The sequence below is a fragment of the Atheta coriaria genome, unplaced genomic scaffold (genome assembly GCF_025399875.1).
Source record: "Atheta coriaria isolate IRGN ID8LTWV9N9 unplaced genomic scaffold, Caltech_Dcor_3.1 hic_scaffold_1_pilon, whole genome shotgun sequence".
NCBI classification, from domain to species: Eukaryota; Metazoa; Arthropoda; class Insecta; order Coleoptera; family Staphylinidae; genus Dalotia; species Dalotia coriaria.
The window spans coordinates 3820127-3837249 of NW_027045443.1; the positions used below are offsets into that span (position 1 = coordinate 3820127).

The window sequence follows — 17123 nt, forward strand, 5'->3', positions numbered from 1 at the left end:
AATTTCATAATACATATTTATATTTTAATGAATTGAGCTTTGATGTATACGTGTAAGGGATCAATATAATTCTATAATACTTGATAGACATGCAGCACTGACATATACAATGACTATTCATAATGGTTAATCAATTATTACAAATGTTTACCATATGTAAGCAAAGGTGAATTACATGATTTCAAAAACAATTATCAACAAACTACTTCATTACACAGCGCAAAATTCATTAGTAAATTCGTGAATTAAAAAACGTTTAAAACAATTGACAAAAATTTACATTTCGATTTCAAATGATAATGAACTAATTTATAAAACACTTATTTACATACAGTATCTATGATCTCTAATTTATTGAAAACGGTATTGATATTGCATTGCATGGACATTGTGATATATAAAAATACAAAATTTGGCGAATGTGTAGAACTTTTAGTTATCAAAATACACCTGTGATTGATTGTTTTCCATAGTTTCATTTCCTGATACACTTTTCCAACTGCTTATTGCAGGTAAAAAGACACGGGCTAGCGTGTCGTCTGATCAGCCATAAGTTGGTCATGATAATAGAGGCAGTAACGAAATGAATCAACAAGTGTTTACTGCCATCCAACTTTCTGTTACATGGCGCGTCATGCGTACGTATTAACTATTTCGGAAAAAAGTACCAATTACAGAGTTTGAATGATGCTGATTCTTTAATAACATAATAATATTGCTGATTAGGCAGTTGTGTTGATATAAATTGAAGTTTTATTGATTCATGCATCCCAAGAATGTGTACTAAATATTAACAAAAATCGTAGATGTTAAGTTTACAGAAATGTTTCAAAATGAAACTAACATAGTACAAATATAACGCATATGCTATACATATGGATGTTTATAAGTAATGATATTATACTGTAAAGTTTATATAAATATATAGACAGGTATGGAGATAACTTAAGATTTTGCTTTCTTTTTGGTGTAAAATGTTAGAGTATGACCGAAGTACCAAATTAATAAATTAGCATTAATAAATATGAAAATATATATTATAATAATAGTACCAGAAATTACGTGTGCGGTGGGGGCAATCCAAGGCGCATTTAGTACTCCCACTGAGTGGCATTCTCGATGGAAGTGTCACCTAGGCGGAAAAGCCCATTTTTGCTGGCAGTTAGATAGTTCCCGTTGATACTCTTGATACACAATCGAGTTGGTTCACGCAGCTCCAAATAGAAGCCTTCCTGAGTGTCGGAATCGGCAGTGACACCCTCGGAATCAACATGCCAGTATTTACCATTTTGGCCTATAAGAATCAAAAGCAAAGTTCAAATCAAAGAAACTTATTAGATAATAATTCAATATACCCTTAAAGAAAACGATGCCCTTCTCCCCGCGTTCCACTTGTATGCACTCGTATGTAGCCTTGTTACATTCCAGCTTAGGGTTGCTGGCGGCCTTGTATCCAACAAAGCCTTGCTCGCATTTCAACACCAAAATTGGGCGATTTATGAGATAGAAGTAGAATTTGCAGGTATCGTCAATGGCGTCCGAAGTGGCATAAAGATGGCCGGAGCGCTTGGTGATCACGTAGCGACCATTATTGGCACGGAATGCCAGAGAGCCGTCGTTCTGCCAGACGAGGTCAAAGAGCGCATTAGAAGAGCGTTTGTCGCCGGAGGCCTGGATGCCGCCACCAGTCTCCAGAGTCCAATAGCGATCTTGCATGGTGCGGATGTACCAGCGCTTGGTACTCCAATCAAACTCCAACTGGAAGGTCTCATGATCGGATATTTCATCCTGGTTGGCCGTAACATCAACACCTAACAAGCGTAAACATTCCTTACTCCAATTGTTGTACATACTTAGTTAATTACATTGATTTAGAATGTAATTATCTGGTCGACCCGGCGGCAACGAGTTGCCGGTGCGGATGTCGTTGTGATTCTCTTTGACGAGCGACACAGTGAACGTGTATAAAAAGCATTACTTATGCCGGCACATGCGTGCGAAGTGTACGTGTGCAGTTTACGTGTATACCGATAGTATTGTAAACGATTAGATATTAAAATCTCACATCCGGCCGGAAGCTGACTGGCCAGTAATATCGCTAACCAGTCGCGTTTTTATCGTCGTCATCCTTGTCGCATTCTTTACACCGCATTCACTTCCCCGAAAAGTGCATTACACTAAAATCTCGCCGGCCTGAATAAATATTTCGTTAAATTTGGATCTTATTTAAAGATGACGACACATGGGGTGTGCGCGGCAGTCTGTAACTCGCAATCAATACACGCACCAGGGGAACGTGCAACCCCACGTGAGACATTAGTCATCGACGGCCCACACGCGCGTGCCTAGGACAAGCGCAATCACCCTCGGGTGGAATTCATCAAACAACGCCCACACGCACGAAGTCGTACTAAAGTCCCGTCGATGGTCTCGTCTACAAAAACTGCAGCCAGCGTGCAAAGTCGCTCGGTGGATATTGGATGTTGAAGTTGTTATTGGCAGCAAGGCGCGCATAATAAATAAACCGGCAGAGTGTGCCGGTCGTGTCCATATCGCATATCGAGAGAGCATCGAGGAACCGAAGCGCCGAAGAACTAACTGGAGAACGACTGGCTGGTTGAGGGCTTTGAACTCGACCTTTACCTCACACAATACAATACAATGCAATATCTCGAGCTCCACGAACATTCGTCCGGTAACCGGCCGTGTGTCCATAAGGCCGATGATAAACTGCACTGGAATGCTCCCAAATAAGTGTTTTCATAAGGTATCAATCGAAATGTGGTATTCAGCATTCAGACGAAAAAGATTACACTCAAGATTAACTTAACTTGATAATATACAAATCATTAGTTTTAAATAAAATTTGATTTTAAGTGAATGGAATTCGGTGGAATTAAATTTAATTTCGATGTTTCCTTATCGTTGCAATCAAGATAAAGCAATTGCTTAAATTATTATTATTGAAAACACTTCAATTTTTTTTCCTTTTATGTCCAATAAAATGCGCCCATCTCTGTTTACTGTTTGAGATTTTAGGCACAATAAATTTGCTTAATTTTCTTAATTCAGAGCGTCTCTTAACTGTAACGAGGATTTATGAAATTTCACCGCGGCCGGTTTGTATCATTCAATTATTTCGTTTTATTTCTTCGCGGACGTAAAATACGTTGGTATTGTTCGGCTCGCCGCGCACCACATCCACATGCACATTACTTCTTTTTTTATTTTTAATGAGACATAATTAGAGTGTATTGTAATGAGTAATGGGAGAACGTTAGTTAACGTGCGGAGCCGCGATCCGGATCGCGCGCGACGGAAAGCAGTCGAGGAAGGAAGAAGATGAGCGCATCGGCTAGTCGCTGGCACGAAAATCACGTACGCTCTTCGGCTCGATTGCGCCGCGAGTGCCTACGCCAGGTGATTGTCTTGTTGCGATCTGCTTGACTGCGGGGACAACAACGGACTCGCGGTTCGCCGTCCTGCCCCGTCCGCGCGACTTCGTGTCGTGCGCGACTGGATATAATACGCAATTGAAAAAAAAAAGTGGAAGAAAAAAAAAACGGCACCCGACACTTTCCAAACGCAAATACTCGTGAGAATGCCACGAATTGCGTGCGCCGCTCCAATGGAACTCGTTTAGAAAAACATGCTATTCATAAATTCGTGGAACGATCACAACAATAGGAATAATTGTAATGTAAATATTGATTGTGTTTTGATAGGCAGATTTGCTATGTGATGCGCCGCGGAATGGCGATAATGAACTTGGACTCACGCTGATTAGTTATGCTACGCGTGTGACGTTGAAATGCATAATATTGTACTTCTGTATGCGTTTGAAATTCAAGACGGCCGCTCGGACGGGCTGAAACCTTCGGCGGCAAGTCTACGTCTTGAGAGCGTCTGGAAACAGAACACGTGTGGGCGACACAACACCGTGACAAAAAGCTTGAGCTTTAAGAGCTGGTCGTATGCCATATGGTTGTTGTTCTTCCGACCAGACCTAACATGACGCGCGAGACGATAGATGCGTTCGTGAAATATAATTTCCTCAAATTATGAATGTGAGAAATCGAGCCCAAATACACGACGCGCTTAATTGGAACATTAACTCGTCGCGCGGACACACGCTGCAGGTGATTTAATGAAACAAGCGCGCGCTGTCCAGCTGTTGCCCCAGCGAAGGAGCGATAATTTCGCGCTACGTTCGACTCACCTTGTTTCACAGAGACGAATCGCGAGTTGAGCGATGCAATGAAACTCGCCTGCGGCAGGGAATCCTCCAACGAGAAGAGCTCATCTTTGGTCACCGTGTTGGAACGCGTTTTCAGCACGGCCTTGGACCCAATCGGGCTCAAATATTGTCCCGTACGATCACGAAGCGCCAGTTGCCCGCTATGGTACTCCGCCGAGAAGAAACAGTCCTTATTGCAGACGTCCACCAGCTTGCCGCTCATGCTCAGATACTTGTTGTTGCATGTGTGGATCGCGTACTTGCCGGACTCTTCAAGACGGAACTCAAGGGTAAAAAGAGTGTCCTCTCCCCATGGGATGTTAGCGTCGACATGGATCTCATCAAGATTCTCACTGAGATGTGCGAAGCGCTTGCGTCCGACCGAACGCAAATTTACCTGTAGCCCATCCGCGTTAACCCCAGCATATACCACAAGACATTGTTTGTCTTACCTGAGGACGTGCAGCCAAATGGATGTGCCAGAACTCAGCATCTCCAGGCACTTTGGCAGTGCAGGTAAGCTTGTCCTGAGTAGAACCAAGGAAATATCCGCGAACCACGTTCTTGAGTGCCCATCGACCACTGCCGTCCTCGGATACGCTAATCTGGAACTGGCAGCCGGCATCCTTCTCATCACTCTCACAGGTCACGTTACCGAATGAATCGACCGCCAAATATTTATCCAAATGAGACCGTAAGTAGATTAGACCTATTTGGTAATACCACATATCTCAGTACCACCTAACATCAACACTTCGTAAAGTACTTACTGTCGCCAGCAGTAGGACTCTCCGGTTCCAGAGTCCAAATCTGCTTCTTCTTCAATGAAGCACCATTGGCGTTGATCTTAAACCCGAAAGTCTCAGCTGTGAGGTAACGGAACTTGGAGTTGATCAAACCAATAGTCCAGCAGCCCTTCTGCTGGTTTTGCGTGATGATATCGCCGCATCCGTTCAATTCACCGTTGGCGTGGCCGTTCATTCCGTTCATATTGTCTAAGTCGGCCGGGACGGGATGGAGACAATCTGGCGATTGAAACACGATTGTATGTAGGCATTGCAGCTATTGTCTTGGCAAGTGTATGCAGCGCGATAAAAAGGTCAAGCATCCGCGCTAGACGATAGTGGCCGGCTCCTTATCAGGAAGGAAACGATCAATGTTACCCGCGTGCCACGCCATGCAGAGCATGATTTGCACAGCGAAGCCAGCATAATTACTCATCGGTTTAATTAAGTAAGGTCGCCTTGGCCATTAATATAACCAGTGATAGCCGTGAACGTAGCGGTAACTCTTCGACAACCATCGCTCGCGAAGAAGCGGCGCGCAGCTGACCGACGCGAGGAGAGTCAGATGGCGCGATGGTGCCGGAGGAGCCGCTGTCGAGATTTTTGTTGAATCAGCATCGCTGCTGCGGCCGTCTTGCCTTCCGCGATGACTCCTTTGTGGCGAATGCGTCGCGAAGTAGCTCGAAACATTGGGCAGCATGGTGCGATGATGGTCGTTATTAATGTGTTGATTTACTTTGCGCAACCGCGGCCACTATAATGATAATCAATCATAACTCCACAACTCGAATTCAGCTGGCTGAATTTGTCGCAGCGAATTGGTAAACAAACCGTAGCTTTAATTTGATTTATTTGGGGGAGAGTGATCAGAACTACCAGCTGACCTAAGCACTTTCATGAGAGTTATACATGGCATGCATCGATTTCGAATAATCACCGACAAATATGTAGCTAGCCTGATGGTTCAACTTGCACTTTATGTCTTTAAATGGAAATTTACGGTGACATAGATGGTGATTCTATTCCGGGCGAATTGCGGCGGGTTTTCATTGAAAAGATGCGTCAACGCATCATCGCCCAGAGACAACAAACAAACTAAAAGTGAGTAAGAAAAACGGTGATCATGTCGCGATGCGTTCAGCAAGAGAGAGTTTTTAGTTTTATTTTCTTTTTTTAGTCGCTGTCAACGTATAGAACTACTCATCGAGAAACCGCATAATTGCAATTTTTGCGTTTTGTCCACCGCACATCTCCGCAGGAGGTCAATAGCCAGAGAACAATCCGGCTATGCCGCTAGTAAATCATCCATTGCCAATCAGTGTGCGTTGAAAGTTTTCTTTTCGCGTTTGCCGCGCGAGATCGTGCGAAAAGCGTCGCATCCGAACGATGTCTTCGTCTTTGGCATATTTAGGGTAGACGTATTTAGACTGCGCGCACGGTTGGCAATGTCTCATTCTTTGTTGGAGGTTTTTCGGAATTTATTTATAAACCGGTGTTGCCTTCTGGTTTCGCGTCAATATGGTGTGTGTGTGCGTGCCTGCGAGCGCACGTTTCAGTCGGGCATAAGTTCGTAGATTTTTCAATGTCAAGGGAGAGGCCAAAAGCCTATCGCACTAGCTCGCTTCTTCGCGCAGTGCATGCGGCGGCAATGTTGCTGCCCGCCGGGTTCGTCACCAAGTGGTTGTGCTGTCGTCTTGTCGCATTGCAACTCACAACTGGAACTGGGACTTTAATTTACATATCGCGCATTCTTCGCGTCGCCGAAATTTCCCGGCGGAAATTAATGGTGAAATGAGCGAGAAATTTTCTAGAAACGCATGAACGAGACTATTTGCAATTTATGTGAAAACAACACGTAAGCCAATGATGCAAAAACGCATTGCCGCGCATGGGAACATCCCGCATGCCGAAAACAGTTTCGCTCAGCGTTTTGTCTTTATCGCGATTCTTGCGCACCTTCACTCAACGCTTGATCGTTTATGATTGTTGCGCTCATCCGCGGTTGTACGGTGTTGAAAACTAACGTGAACAGAATGCTTACGAGCGATATTACGAATGTCTCGATTCATGGGAATCAAATAAAACGCGTAAATAACGCAAAACGCATGTAGCCACCGCGATTGTACGAGAAGAGCGTAGAAAAATACAACAAACACTGCTCGGCCGTAAAAAAACTGTTTCGCTCGAATACCGTCGCAATATACACATCAATTGACGGATTAGTTGTTCGAGAGGAGCAGAAAAATGCGCATCAGAAGGTAACAAAGTAACAAAACGCATCTTGTGGCTAGAACAATTGCGGAAAAGAGAAAGAAATGACTTTCACGCAACACACGCGCGCTGTTCGATCGTAAATTGGCAGATAACGACAGACAAACACAAATTAAACACACCATACGCAAACAAATTAACAAACTTTCAAAAAATTGAATTGATGTATTGTACGAAACTTGAATGGCATGCAAGAATTGGCCCGTAGGCGAGAAGACGTGCATTCATTGATAACAAGGCAAAAAAAAGTTTTCTTACAAAAATGTGCGAAATATCAAAACAAACGCGACTGTCGTGAGTTTGTGTTGCGAGAGGGAAAATGCCGATCGGCTGCAGGCGGGCGGCAGTGGGGACCGCCGGCAAACGCAAAGGGTGGCAGCCCTTCTGCAGTCACGTTGTGCGCCGGATCGATAAACCGGCCGGCAACCGGCTACCGCCCGTTTCAAAGTTCCAACGTTCCGAACTCGAAACCATAATACACCCAGACCTTCTCTTCGGTCCTGCATGCATCGACCGGCATTGTCTCGCCTCTCGACATTTACAATTCATCAGCAATACATGATCAATTACAAATTACTTATACAATTCGTGCGACAGTTTTGAATTTGTTAGTTTGCTTGGTTGATGCGGTTGTAGGTAGAATACAGGAGTTGTTTTGTTTTTGTTTCGTTTACCTAGCTGTGTCTTCGTTCACTGGCAACACTAAAAACCGCAAGTCCTTCCAGCCGCGAATGAGGTATCACTTGAACACCGAACACGTTCTGAACACTGAACTGAACTTGGCGGCGGGAAGCAGCAGGATGGAATGCAAATTGTGCGAGAGTGTAATTATTAATCCCGAATGTGTGAGTGGTGTCTTCTTTTCAGCGTCTGGTGGTGGTAGTTGGAGTCGCGACTACTGCTCGCTACGTCTACGATTGAACTGCGTTGTCTTCTTCGCGTGCCGGCGTATATATACTGGGTGGGGATGGCGTCCCGGCTCGCGGATTGTGATCGCGGCCCGTGGATCGGAACCGCTGCCGGTGCCGAGATTTGAACGCCTTGGGCCCACCGGCGTGTGCCAGCCAACGTGCGCAAAAAAGCATGAGTGCTCCTAATAGCTCGTTTTTGTTGCGTTAATTAATTTATTGCCGGCTAGCGCGAAGAAAGTACACCGCGAAGTTTTGAACTAATTTTGGGACGCGGACGTGCGCGCGCGGTGGGCGGCTGTCATCGTTCGGTTCACAACAGGGCTGAGGGACGAATATGTTTAACATAATTGCGCATCTTTTGGTGCCTGGTTAATTTTACATGAAACCGTGCTATGCTTTAGTGGCCTTACAGTTTAACGAAGAAACAAACAACTTTCAAACTGTCCGACTTTACTTTAATTGTATTCAATTCCAAAAACGTAAATAACTCAAAATTATCGGTGAATAGAAACTTTGAAACAAAAGCCAAAATACAAAAAAAGAGTTAACACATTTTTCGCAACGTAAGAATTCTCAAATTTTACTCAAATATATTTGTATTTATTAAAAATAATCAATATATGCAGTGTCAATTAACTGAATTACAAACACAAATTATACAAGTAAATCAATCTTTATTGCACTTTTTTCAACAGTTACAAGAAGAGAAAGTTAAGAGTAAAATACATATAATAATGTCGATTTTTTTAAAACGGGACCACACCACCAAAACCATAGCAATATATATATAAAGGATGAAACAATGTGCGTAAACCATCTTTGCAACATGACAACACATAACAAACAAAACATTTATTGAACAGAACAGAAGTGATACATTTTCAACAAATTCAATTAACAATAATAGTAGGTAATTCCGTACAATTATCACGATCAATTAGGTGCCTTGAAAATGTAATTAGGTACTAATAATTGCGCTATTTAACAGCATATGACTAGTCAGCAATGGCACGCGTTACTCACAATGAACAACATGCTTACAGAGTAAGCAGAATATGTAGAATGGTACAATTTATCAGTGATTGTTAAGCAGTCATTAATTACTATGGTTAAGCAAGAATCAATAATATTAAAAAAAAACCTTGTCGCAGGCACAAGATTTAAAGTCGTTATTTTTATATAGGCGATATGCTAAACCAAAAATAAAATATTTTTTAGAACAATAACTACAGACTTGTAAATACGATTGCCACTCTGAAATATTTCCTATAACATTTAAAGTCTAATTATAATTAATCCTAGTAGAATGTTATTTAACGAATTCGCGGATATTTGTCGGCATTTTAGTAATTGTAACAAATTTGAACAATGAAATAAGTATCGCATTGTTTTAAACGCATGAACAATGTTTAGAACTTCGAAATGTTTATCGCAACATTTTTATTAGATTGTAATTCAAAGAAAAATCATTTTTGCCAAACATAATCGATCAATTAGGAACCACTTCAACAAAACATAATAATTGTTAATGAGATAAGCCACAATCAAAAATTGCGAACGTGTTCGAAAAATGGCCGTCGTGCCTGAAGTACCAAAGTACAACGATCGCTCCACGCTAGCTTGCTTCCGAGTGTAAGTTAATAAAACTTGTTTAAACTTTTAAATTAACCGTCTGACTGGCCGCGTGTTATCTATCGGCTACTCACGCCGGCGACAAGCCACGGCTATGTTTACTTGCGTGTATCGAATGATTGTTTTGCAAACCAGAGCATGGCTTGCACACTCCGCTACCACGAAGAAACGTGAAGCAACAACAACCAAGAAGACAGATAGAAGACTCAAGACGTATACGCGATTCGTGAAACAAAATCGTATTTCATAACGCTACAATAACCCATATGTATGCCTCTGCGTATCTGCTTTTGATTCGGTCACTTGTGAGCGCTTTCAAACGTTGACAAATAATGTAAATAGCAAGCAATGAACGTGAAATGTTTTCCAACTTGAAGAAGCAACATGGTTTCAGAGTGGCAAAAGAGTTGGCGTGGCAATTTGAGCCGACACAAAAGGTAGACTTTCTACTCACACTTGTCGGATGACAATGGGGGCTCTCCAGATGTCGACGGCTGTAAAGGCTCCCTCATTGTCGGTGGCAGTCCGTCCATCAAATCATTATAAACTTCCAAGAACTCCGGAGTTGACATAACGTCTAGATCCAGAACGGTGTCCGACAGATCATCCAAGTCCAACATTACCTCAGAGAGTAATGTTTCATCAAAATCCATCACATAGTCAAGCTGAAACATTTCTTCGTCGGAGAACTGCACAGTTTCCGTGTTAAAGGGTGTGACGAAAGACAATAAGTCATTAAATTCGGGGGACCCAGCCGGTTCCGCAATCATGCCATTAACACAAAATGATTCTGTTGGCTCTTCAACAGGAGGAGTATTGGCGGTTGCAATAGAAGCATCACCTGTAAAAATATTCGAAGGTACGATTCCGTCCTCCGTTAAAGCCTCAAACGTGAATAGATCACGCAGCACTGATTCCGTTGTAGATGATAAGTTGAATGGCCAAGTCTCATCGTGCTCGGGTCTATCTGAGGGAGATTCTGTTGTATTGTCAGCATTAGTAGTTGGCTCTTCTTCGGTGTTACATATGTAATCAACTGGGAGTGAATCAATTGAGTTTTCAAACATTATAGGCACAGTGTCTAATGAAATCGGAATAATTGGTGGATTTTCTGAAAGGTTCCACTCCGGTTGAAGTAGACCATTTTCGATGAGACAATCTAGGGCCATCTGGCTGGGTGACGAGCTACATGGCAATGCAAACTCGAACGAGTCATTCAACGACGAGGAGAAACTTGGCCCTTCATAGTTGTATAAGAAAGCCCCCATTGCCCCATTGTCGCATTGGTCTGATGGTACTCTGAAATCCAGTTCGGTATCTGAAGCGAAATTTAAAAAAATTAAGAGTGCATTACAATCAACTCGCATTTAATCAGACTTTCAAGAGTTCCAAAATATTAACAATTATTCCGGCTGATGTTTTTGGCGTTGATTAGTGAAGATACCGCAAGCAGCACTTACAATCCGAGGTGCAAGTGGCCATCCGATCTAAAGAAGCAAGAACTTTATCCTTTATTGCCTCGTCGCACTCTCCAACATGTATTCCCTTGTCGCACAGAATATTGATTGGACATGGCACTTTGTACTCAGTCTCTTTCTTCTGTATCTGCTCATTAACAACATTAATTGGGTTTATTTCTCTGACAGGTTGTGGCGCGATTCTTCTTGGTTCTGGTGTTTGCTGACTTATGACCGGTCTCCCCAAGTTTGGAGGTAGAGGAGCTCGCATCATTGCATTGCGAGTTTCTTTGGGGAGCTTCACTGGATGCATATCGTTAGTGAAGGAGTGCCCAGAGGTCCAACCGTCTTCTTCTTCCATGTTGGGAGTTGGTCCTGTACCATCAGTAGCCGTTCCGATCTGTGTGTTCGAATTCGAAGCGTTCATGCGATGGCGAATTACCTCTAACACAGTACGATTTGTAGCTTGAGGTAGGTCAGAATTGCAGGGCTTGGCAGAAGGTACTGGTCGAGGTGGGTTTGCTGGTGAGGTTGTCGTTGATGGATTCATCGTATTAGGTGTAGTGTATTTATAGTAAGGTACAAGATTATCTGTGTCCCAGCGGGTTGAGATACATTGAGTTACTATTGGTATGGAGCGGTAGTCTATTAGTGGTCTGGGTGGACGTGCTACCATCCTTGTTTGTGGTGCACGGGATTGGACCATCATTGACGATTGTGGTGGTCTACGGGCTTGGCCCATCATTGAAGATGGGATTTGCTGTTGGCCCATAATTGATTGGGGTCTTTGCTGTGATGTATGAGATTGGACCATCATGGAGGATTGTGTTTGCTGCAGTGTTCGGGTTTGGCTCATCATTGATAGTTGTCCTTGTTGTGTTGGACGAGATTGTCCCATAACCAAAGATGGTGCTTGTTGTGCGTTGCGGGTTTGACCCATCATTGCGGATTGTGTTTGCTGAGATGAACGATATTGAACAACCCTTACAGATTGTGTTTGTTGTGGTGTATCAGACTGAACCATTATTGAAGATTGCGCTTGTTGTGGAGTACGCGTTTGACCCATCATTGCAGATGGAGTTTGTTGCGAGGTGCGGAGTTGACCCATCCTTGACGGTGGTCTTTGTTGTTGTTGGTGTGTACGAGATTGAATCATCGTTGTAGACTGTGTTTGGTGTAGTGTACGAGTCTGACTAATCATTGATGATTGTCTTTGTAGCGGTGCGCCAGATTGAAGCATCGTTGATGATGGTGTTTGCCGTAGTTTATGAGTGTGACCCATTGATGGGTGTTCTTGTTGTGTTGGTCGTGATGATCCTATAACTAAAGATGGGGTTTGTTGTGGGCGGATTTGGCATATCATTGATGAATGTTCTTGTTGTGTTGGACGAGATGGTGCTATAACCGATGTTTGTTGTCTTGTATGGTTTGGACCCATCATTGAAGATGGTCTTTGCTGCGTTGGTCGAGCTTGACCCATCATCATTGATGGTTGTTGTTGGTTGCGGGTTTGACCTATCATTGCTCGTGGCATTTGCTGAAGTGTACGGGATTGACCTGTCATTGAAGATTGTGTTTGCTGTGCTAATCGGTTTTGGCCCATCGTTGATGGTTGTCCTTGTTGTATTGGACGAGATTGTCCCATTACTAAAGATGGTGTTTGTTGTGTTGGTCGAGCTTGACCCATTATTGACATTATTGATGTTCCTGAAGATGTAGTTTGCTGCAATGTGCGAATTTGACCCGAAATCGAAGATGATGTTTGTCTTTGTTGCGGTGTACGAGATTGACCCATTACTAAAGATGGTCTTTGTTGTGGCAAGATAGATTGACTGATCATTGCAGATGGTGTTTGCTCCGCAGTACGCATTTGAACCATCATTGAAGATGAGGTCTCCTGCGATGTACAAGCTTGACCTACCATTGGGGATCGTGTTTGCTGCGCGGTACGCATTAGGCCCGTGATTACAGCTGGTGTTTGATGCGATTTGCGAATTTGATCCATCCTTGATAGTGATCTTTGTTGAGAGGTGTTAGATTGGCCCATCATTGAAGATGATATTTGTCTTTGTTGTGGTGCATGAGATTGTACTACCATAGATGAAGCAGTTTGCTCTGGTGTAAGGGTTTCAGTCACGGATGGTTGTGTCTGTTGTAATGTGGGTGTTTGCATCATGTGTGGTGTTTGCTGTGATGTCGAAGATTGAAATCGGACCGATTCCAATGAGTCTTGCCTAGAGGTGAATAGCCTTCGCGGGTCTATCCTGGTTTCAGAATGCGGACGCTGAGGCGTAGTATCCATAATAAAACTTTTTTTTAATAAAACACTTTTTCAAAACGACGAGCGTGTCTCGGTGTGATCTGAACGCGGTTGAATATATATTTTTTATATTAATATTGTAACAAATATCATTTGTTTGGTCATGGCCTATGCGATTCAAATGATTAAATTCAAAATTTAAAAAGTGAACAATCCTGATTTGTCATATGCTCGGAATCGTCATAGCAATAAGCAAAATTTCAAACAAAGTGGCAATACTTGAATCCATGGACGGGCAGAAATGTTTAAACATGCAAAAATGCGTGAAAACCTATGTAAATTCGTTTAATTCCCTAGACACCAATACGGCCACAGCAGATCGCGTTCAAACCAAGACCGCTAATGATTCACACTCTGATTCGTCCGTTTATTTTAATTAAACCCTGATTTAAGTACCGCGCTCAGCGAATTCTTTTCCTGCTATCGGTGCGGTGCACTTCTCTTCATCGCCTGGCAAATTTGGGCCGACGTAATTTATCTAATTTAATTAACACAAAATTAATAAGACATTAAAATTTCAAATTGAAATTAAACGCAGCGCGCAGAAGCCGCACGCGTCTGCTTATTTATTCATACAAGAACAACGCAAGCACTTGGACGTAAATTCGGAATCGTAGTCCGATAAATTATAATTGACCGATTGCAAATGGCGGCAATAGAGTGATCATTAGCGAGCCTGTACTAACAACATTTTCCTAATATCGTATTCAATACTGGTAAGTGCTGCCGTTCCTGTCCTGTCGCGAATGCCCGGCGGAGGTTTGCGGCGAGTGTTGCGGCGAATGCATGAACTTGACGCAGTTCCGGTTGCGATGCTCCTTGAGCCCAGTGATGTCGTGCTGTACAGTGACCATTGTAGCGGCCATACTGGTCAGTCGGATATTGCCACCATTGTGCTTTGGTGACCAGCAGAGATGTACGGACCGTAGCGATTGTGCGCGGCTTCCTCATACTCGACCAGTCTATTAGCACTGCCAATCGTGTCGGAAGGTTTTGGTACATCCAAGATATTACGCAGACGGTCATACTCACCGAAGGTGACGCCTGCAGGACCAGGTCAATCGGAGCGCAGCGGCTCTCTGATGATGGTCCGTTTCTAGCGTAATGTCCAATGCGTCCGTCGGACTCAGTCCGCTGCGGAGGTCACCAGAGCCAGAAACAAATCATTAAACAGAAGCAAACAACGCGTCCGTTAAATTTCATTAAGTGTGGCGTGCGCGCGTGCGCCGACAATTAGAGCATGCAAGCAAATCAACATTAATATTTCATTAAACTTTATCTACCGCAGCGGATGGCGGCGCGCGCGCTTAATTAAATTTTACAACTGCGCAATTATAATTAATTTTGATGGGGGCACACTCACACCAACGGCTTGAAGCGAGCGTAACGACGTGATGTACATGGAGACGCTCAAAAGGTGTCCTCCCCTGTTGCCAATCCGGCGACCACATAGGGGTGCATGGTGCCGGCAGCGTACAAAGTTGTACAAATGTATCCTGCTTCTCGAGCGTTGCCGTGGGTCCATAGCTGCGCAAACCAGTGCCAGGCATATTCACAATTTCGAGTATACTTGAAAATATTGAATTTTGTATGAACACATGCACTAAAGAGACGTACAGTCAACTGTAGAACCAAACATTGACATTCTGAAAATCAAAGAAACAATTTTCGGTGACGTTGGCACTGTTTGATCGATTTTGAATATGTTTCGAATATAGCAAGCCATGGCACTAACAAGTGCCATCAAAGTCTACGGCAATGAATCCAATTAACAACTTCAGGTAGCCCGCACTCTCATTGGGCAATTGCCACGAAAACACGGCAAAACATGCATGACATTTCAATCATAAAAATATTTTCAGGTCTCTTGCATGGTATTTTAATTAAACATTTCTATATTGAAGTTAACATAGGTTATTTTTATCGATATATCACACTCTAACTTATTTATAACCAATTACATAGACGTAAATCGCGCTATCCAAAAAATCGAACTAACTAAACGAAACAATCCGTTGGGAAAGTCTAGAACACCTCTAAACTGGCAAGGACAATGTTGTTGCAACGTTCAACTGAACGATTTGACAGACCGAGAGATTGCCACCAAGTGGATCAGCAAGCTATGCTGACCGTCTGGAGCACGGCTATCCACAGTACTCCACCAAGGTGACCATCATCACGCGGGGATTGGTGAATTGGTTACTTGACTGTGAATACAAAAATACATTATCAATCTTCATAGCATGGTGATACGCCGTCGGTAAGAACTGCATGAGCAGGTGATCGGCGGATAAGCGAACGAACATAGCGGCGAAGCCATTGCCAGGGCGTGGAAGTTACACAACTAAATGAACAATTATACCTTAAATTTTTGTATATACAATGCAGCGTTCAAACACATGGTGGTCTTTAGCGATGCTTACGGCCCTTGTTGCCGGGTTCTGTAATGTGATTTTCCGCCGACCGCCTGTTGATCAAATATTAATTATTTAGTACTTGGCATGCATTTAACATTCACTTACTAAATTTGCTCCTTATTGTATGGGTACAACTTTTTCAATATGTATTTTCGGCTTCTTGTTAAATCCGAATCAATCAGGTTAAGACTTTCTTGCTTCTCGGGGTCGCCGGATATCGGCGGCAACTTCGGTTTTCTGCTTCCACGTGCGCACGTTGATTGCTTCCTGCTCTTTTGGTAGTTTATTTTGGATGATTTCGCTGCTGTTACAACTGTCTGTAACTGTTATCCAACACAAAACATTAGTAAGATGTCTTAGATTTTTACCATAACATGTATGTGTACAATACTATACTTCAACAAGTAAATACAAATGCGTAATATATTATTTCAATAAAGTTAATTTAGTTAATAAATAACTTACTTCATTTGCAGATGAAGCAACAGGATTCAACCATCCTGCTTTCAGTACTTTGATAATCTTTGTCTTTGCAATGTTCATCAATCTTTGCTACCATTACTTTGTGGGCAAATTGATCATCATATGAATCATTCTGTAGCACCTCTGACACCCAATCTTTGTCCTTTTCAGCTGCAGCCCTCTTGTATCCATATTACAGTATCCATTTCTGAAGTTGTTCATACCAAAAAAGCTTAGACAGCTTTGTCTATTTGTCATTGACTTGGTCCTAGGTAATAAGTACTTAGAAAGTGGCAACTTGGCAATAATTGGCTTATAAACACCCTCTGTCAGCAATACTCAAATTTTATTTATTAGTAGTTGTGTATTGTTGCGTGTTAAATCTAGGGAATAATCTTTTCCACCTGCAAAATAAATTTCAAAAAAGCACGAATAAGTTAATTGTGGGTGGCGAGGTTATACACTGAGGGCATGCAATTACCGTGATAACGTCTAGTACTAATCAGCGGATTCACATCGTAATCTACTTCTACGTGCTTTTTCGCGATACTCTTGTAACCTTCCGCAACCTCGTTGGCGCTTTCCAATAATTGTTGTACATACATTCATTTTTAATGCAGAGTGAAACTAG

At 42.8% G+C, this 17123-nt stretch overlaps 2 protein-coding genes across 4 annotated transcripts; both read right to left on the reverse strand.

Annotated features, from left to right (window-relative positions):
- Nucleotides 1–2: 2 nt before the first annotated feature.
- sn (fascin domain-containing protein singed) lies at nucleotides 3–8205 on the reverse strand. The gene is made up of 6 exons (XM_065301978.1): nucleotides 7968–8205; nucleotides 5008–5262; nucleotides 4690–4946; nucleotides 4220–4634; nucleotides 1356–1811; nucleotides 3–1294 (listed from the first exon to the last, which is right to left on the reverse strand). Exons 2-6 carry the CDS (start codon nucleotides 5225–5227, stop codon nucleotides 1092–1094), a joined length of 1551 nt encoding a protein of 516 aa, XP_065158050.1. The 5' UTR covers nucleotides 5228–5262; nucleotides 7968–8205; the 3' UTR covers nucleotides 3–1091.
- Nucleotides 8206–8858: 653 nt separating this feature from the next.
- On the reverse strand, nucleotides 8859–17114 carry LOC135789840 (uncharacterized). Of its 3 annotated transcripts, none has more exons than XM_065299897.1 (8): nucleotides 16974–17114; nucleotides 16496–16896; nucleotides 16136–16353; nucleotides 15976–16080; nucleotides 14977–15820; nucleotides 14646–14747; nucleotides 11297–14575; nucleotides 8859–11154 (listed from the first exon to the last, which is right to left on the reverse strand). In XM_065299897.1, exons 7-8 carry the CDS (start codon nucleotides 13593–13595, stop codon nucleotides 10283–10285), a joined length of 3171 nt encoding a protein of 1056 aa, XP_065155969.1. In that variant the 5' UTR covers nucleotides 13596–14575; nucleotides 14646–14747; nucleotides 14977–15820; nucleotides 15976–16080; nucleotides 16136–16353; nucleotides 16496–16896; nucleotides 16974–17114; the 3' UTR covers nucleotides 8859–10282. The 3 variants fall into 3 exon arrangements, with proteins under 3 accessions (XP_065155969.1, XP_065155961.1, XP_065155979.1); XM_065299889.1 differs by having other exon boundaries at nucleotides 11297–14584; XM_065299907.1 differs by lacking the exon at nucleotides 15976–16080 and having other exon boundaries at nucleotides 11297–14747.
- Between the last annotated feature and the right edge of the window lie 9 nt (nucleotides 17115–17123).

What these genes read in the sequence shown, in the direction of transcription:
- sn (XM_065301978.1), bottom strand. Translation starts at nt 5,227, where the DNA reads ATGAACGGAATGAACGGCCACGCCAACGGTGAATTGAACGGATGCGGC. An exon ending in GAGTCCTACTGCTGGCGACA is followed by an intron (nt 4,947 to 5,007) that starts GTAAGTACTTTA and finishes ATTACCAAATAG; the next exon opens with GTCTAATCTACTTACGGTCT. An exon ending in ATTCGTCTCTGTGAAACAAG is followed by an intron (nt 1,812 to 4,219) that starts GTGAGTCGAACG and finishes TACGCTTGTTAG; the next exon opens with GTGTTGATGTTACGGCCAAC.
- LOC135789840 (XM_065299907.1), bottom strand. Translation starts at nt 13,595, where the DNA reads ATGGATACTACGCCTCAGCGTCCGCATTCTGAAACCAGGATAGACCCG. An exon ending in GGCCACTTGCACCTCGGATT is followed by an intron (nt 11,155 to 11,296) that starts GTAAGTGCTGCT and finishes ATTTCGCTTCAG; the next exon opens with ATACCGAACTGGATTTCAGA.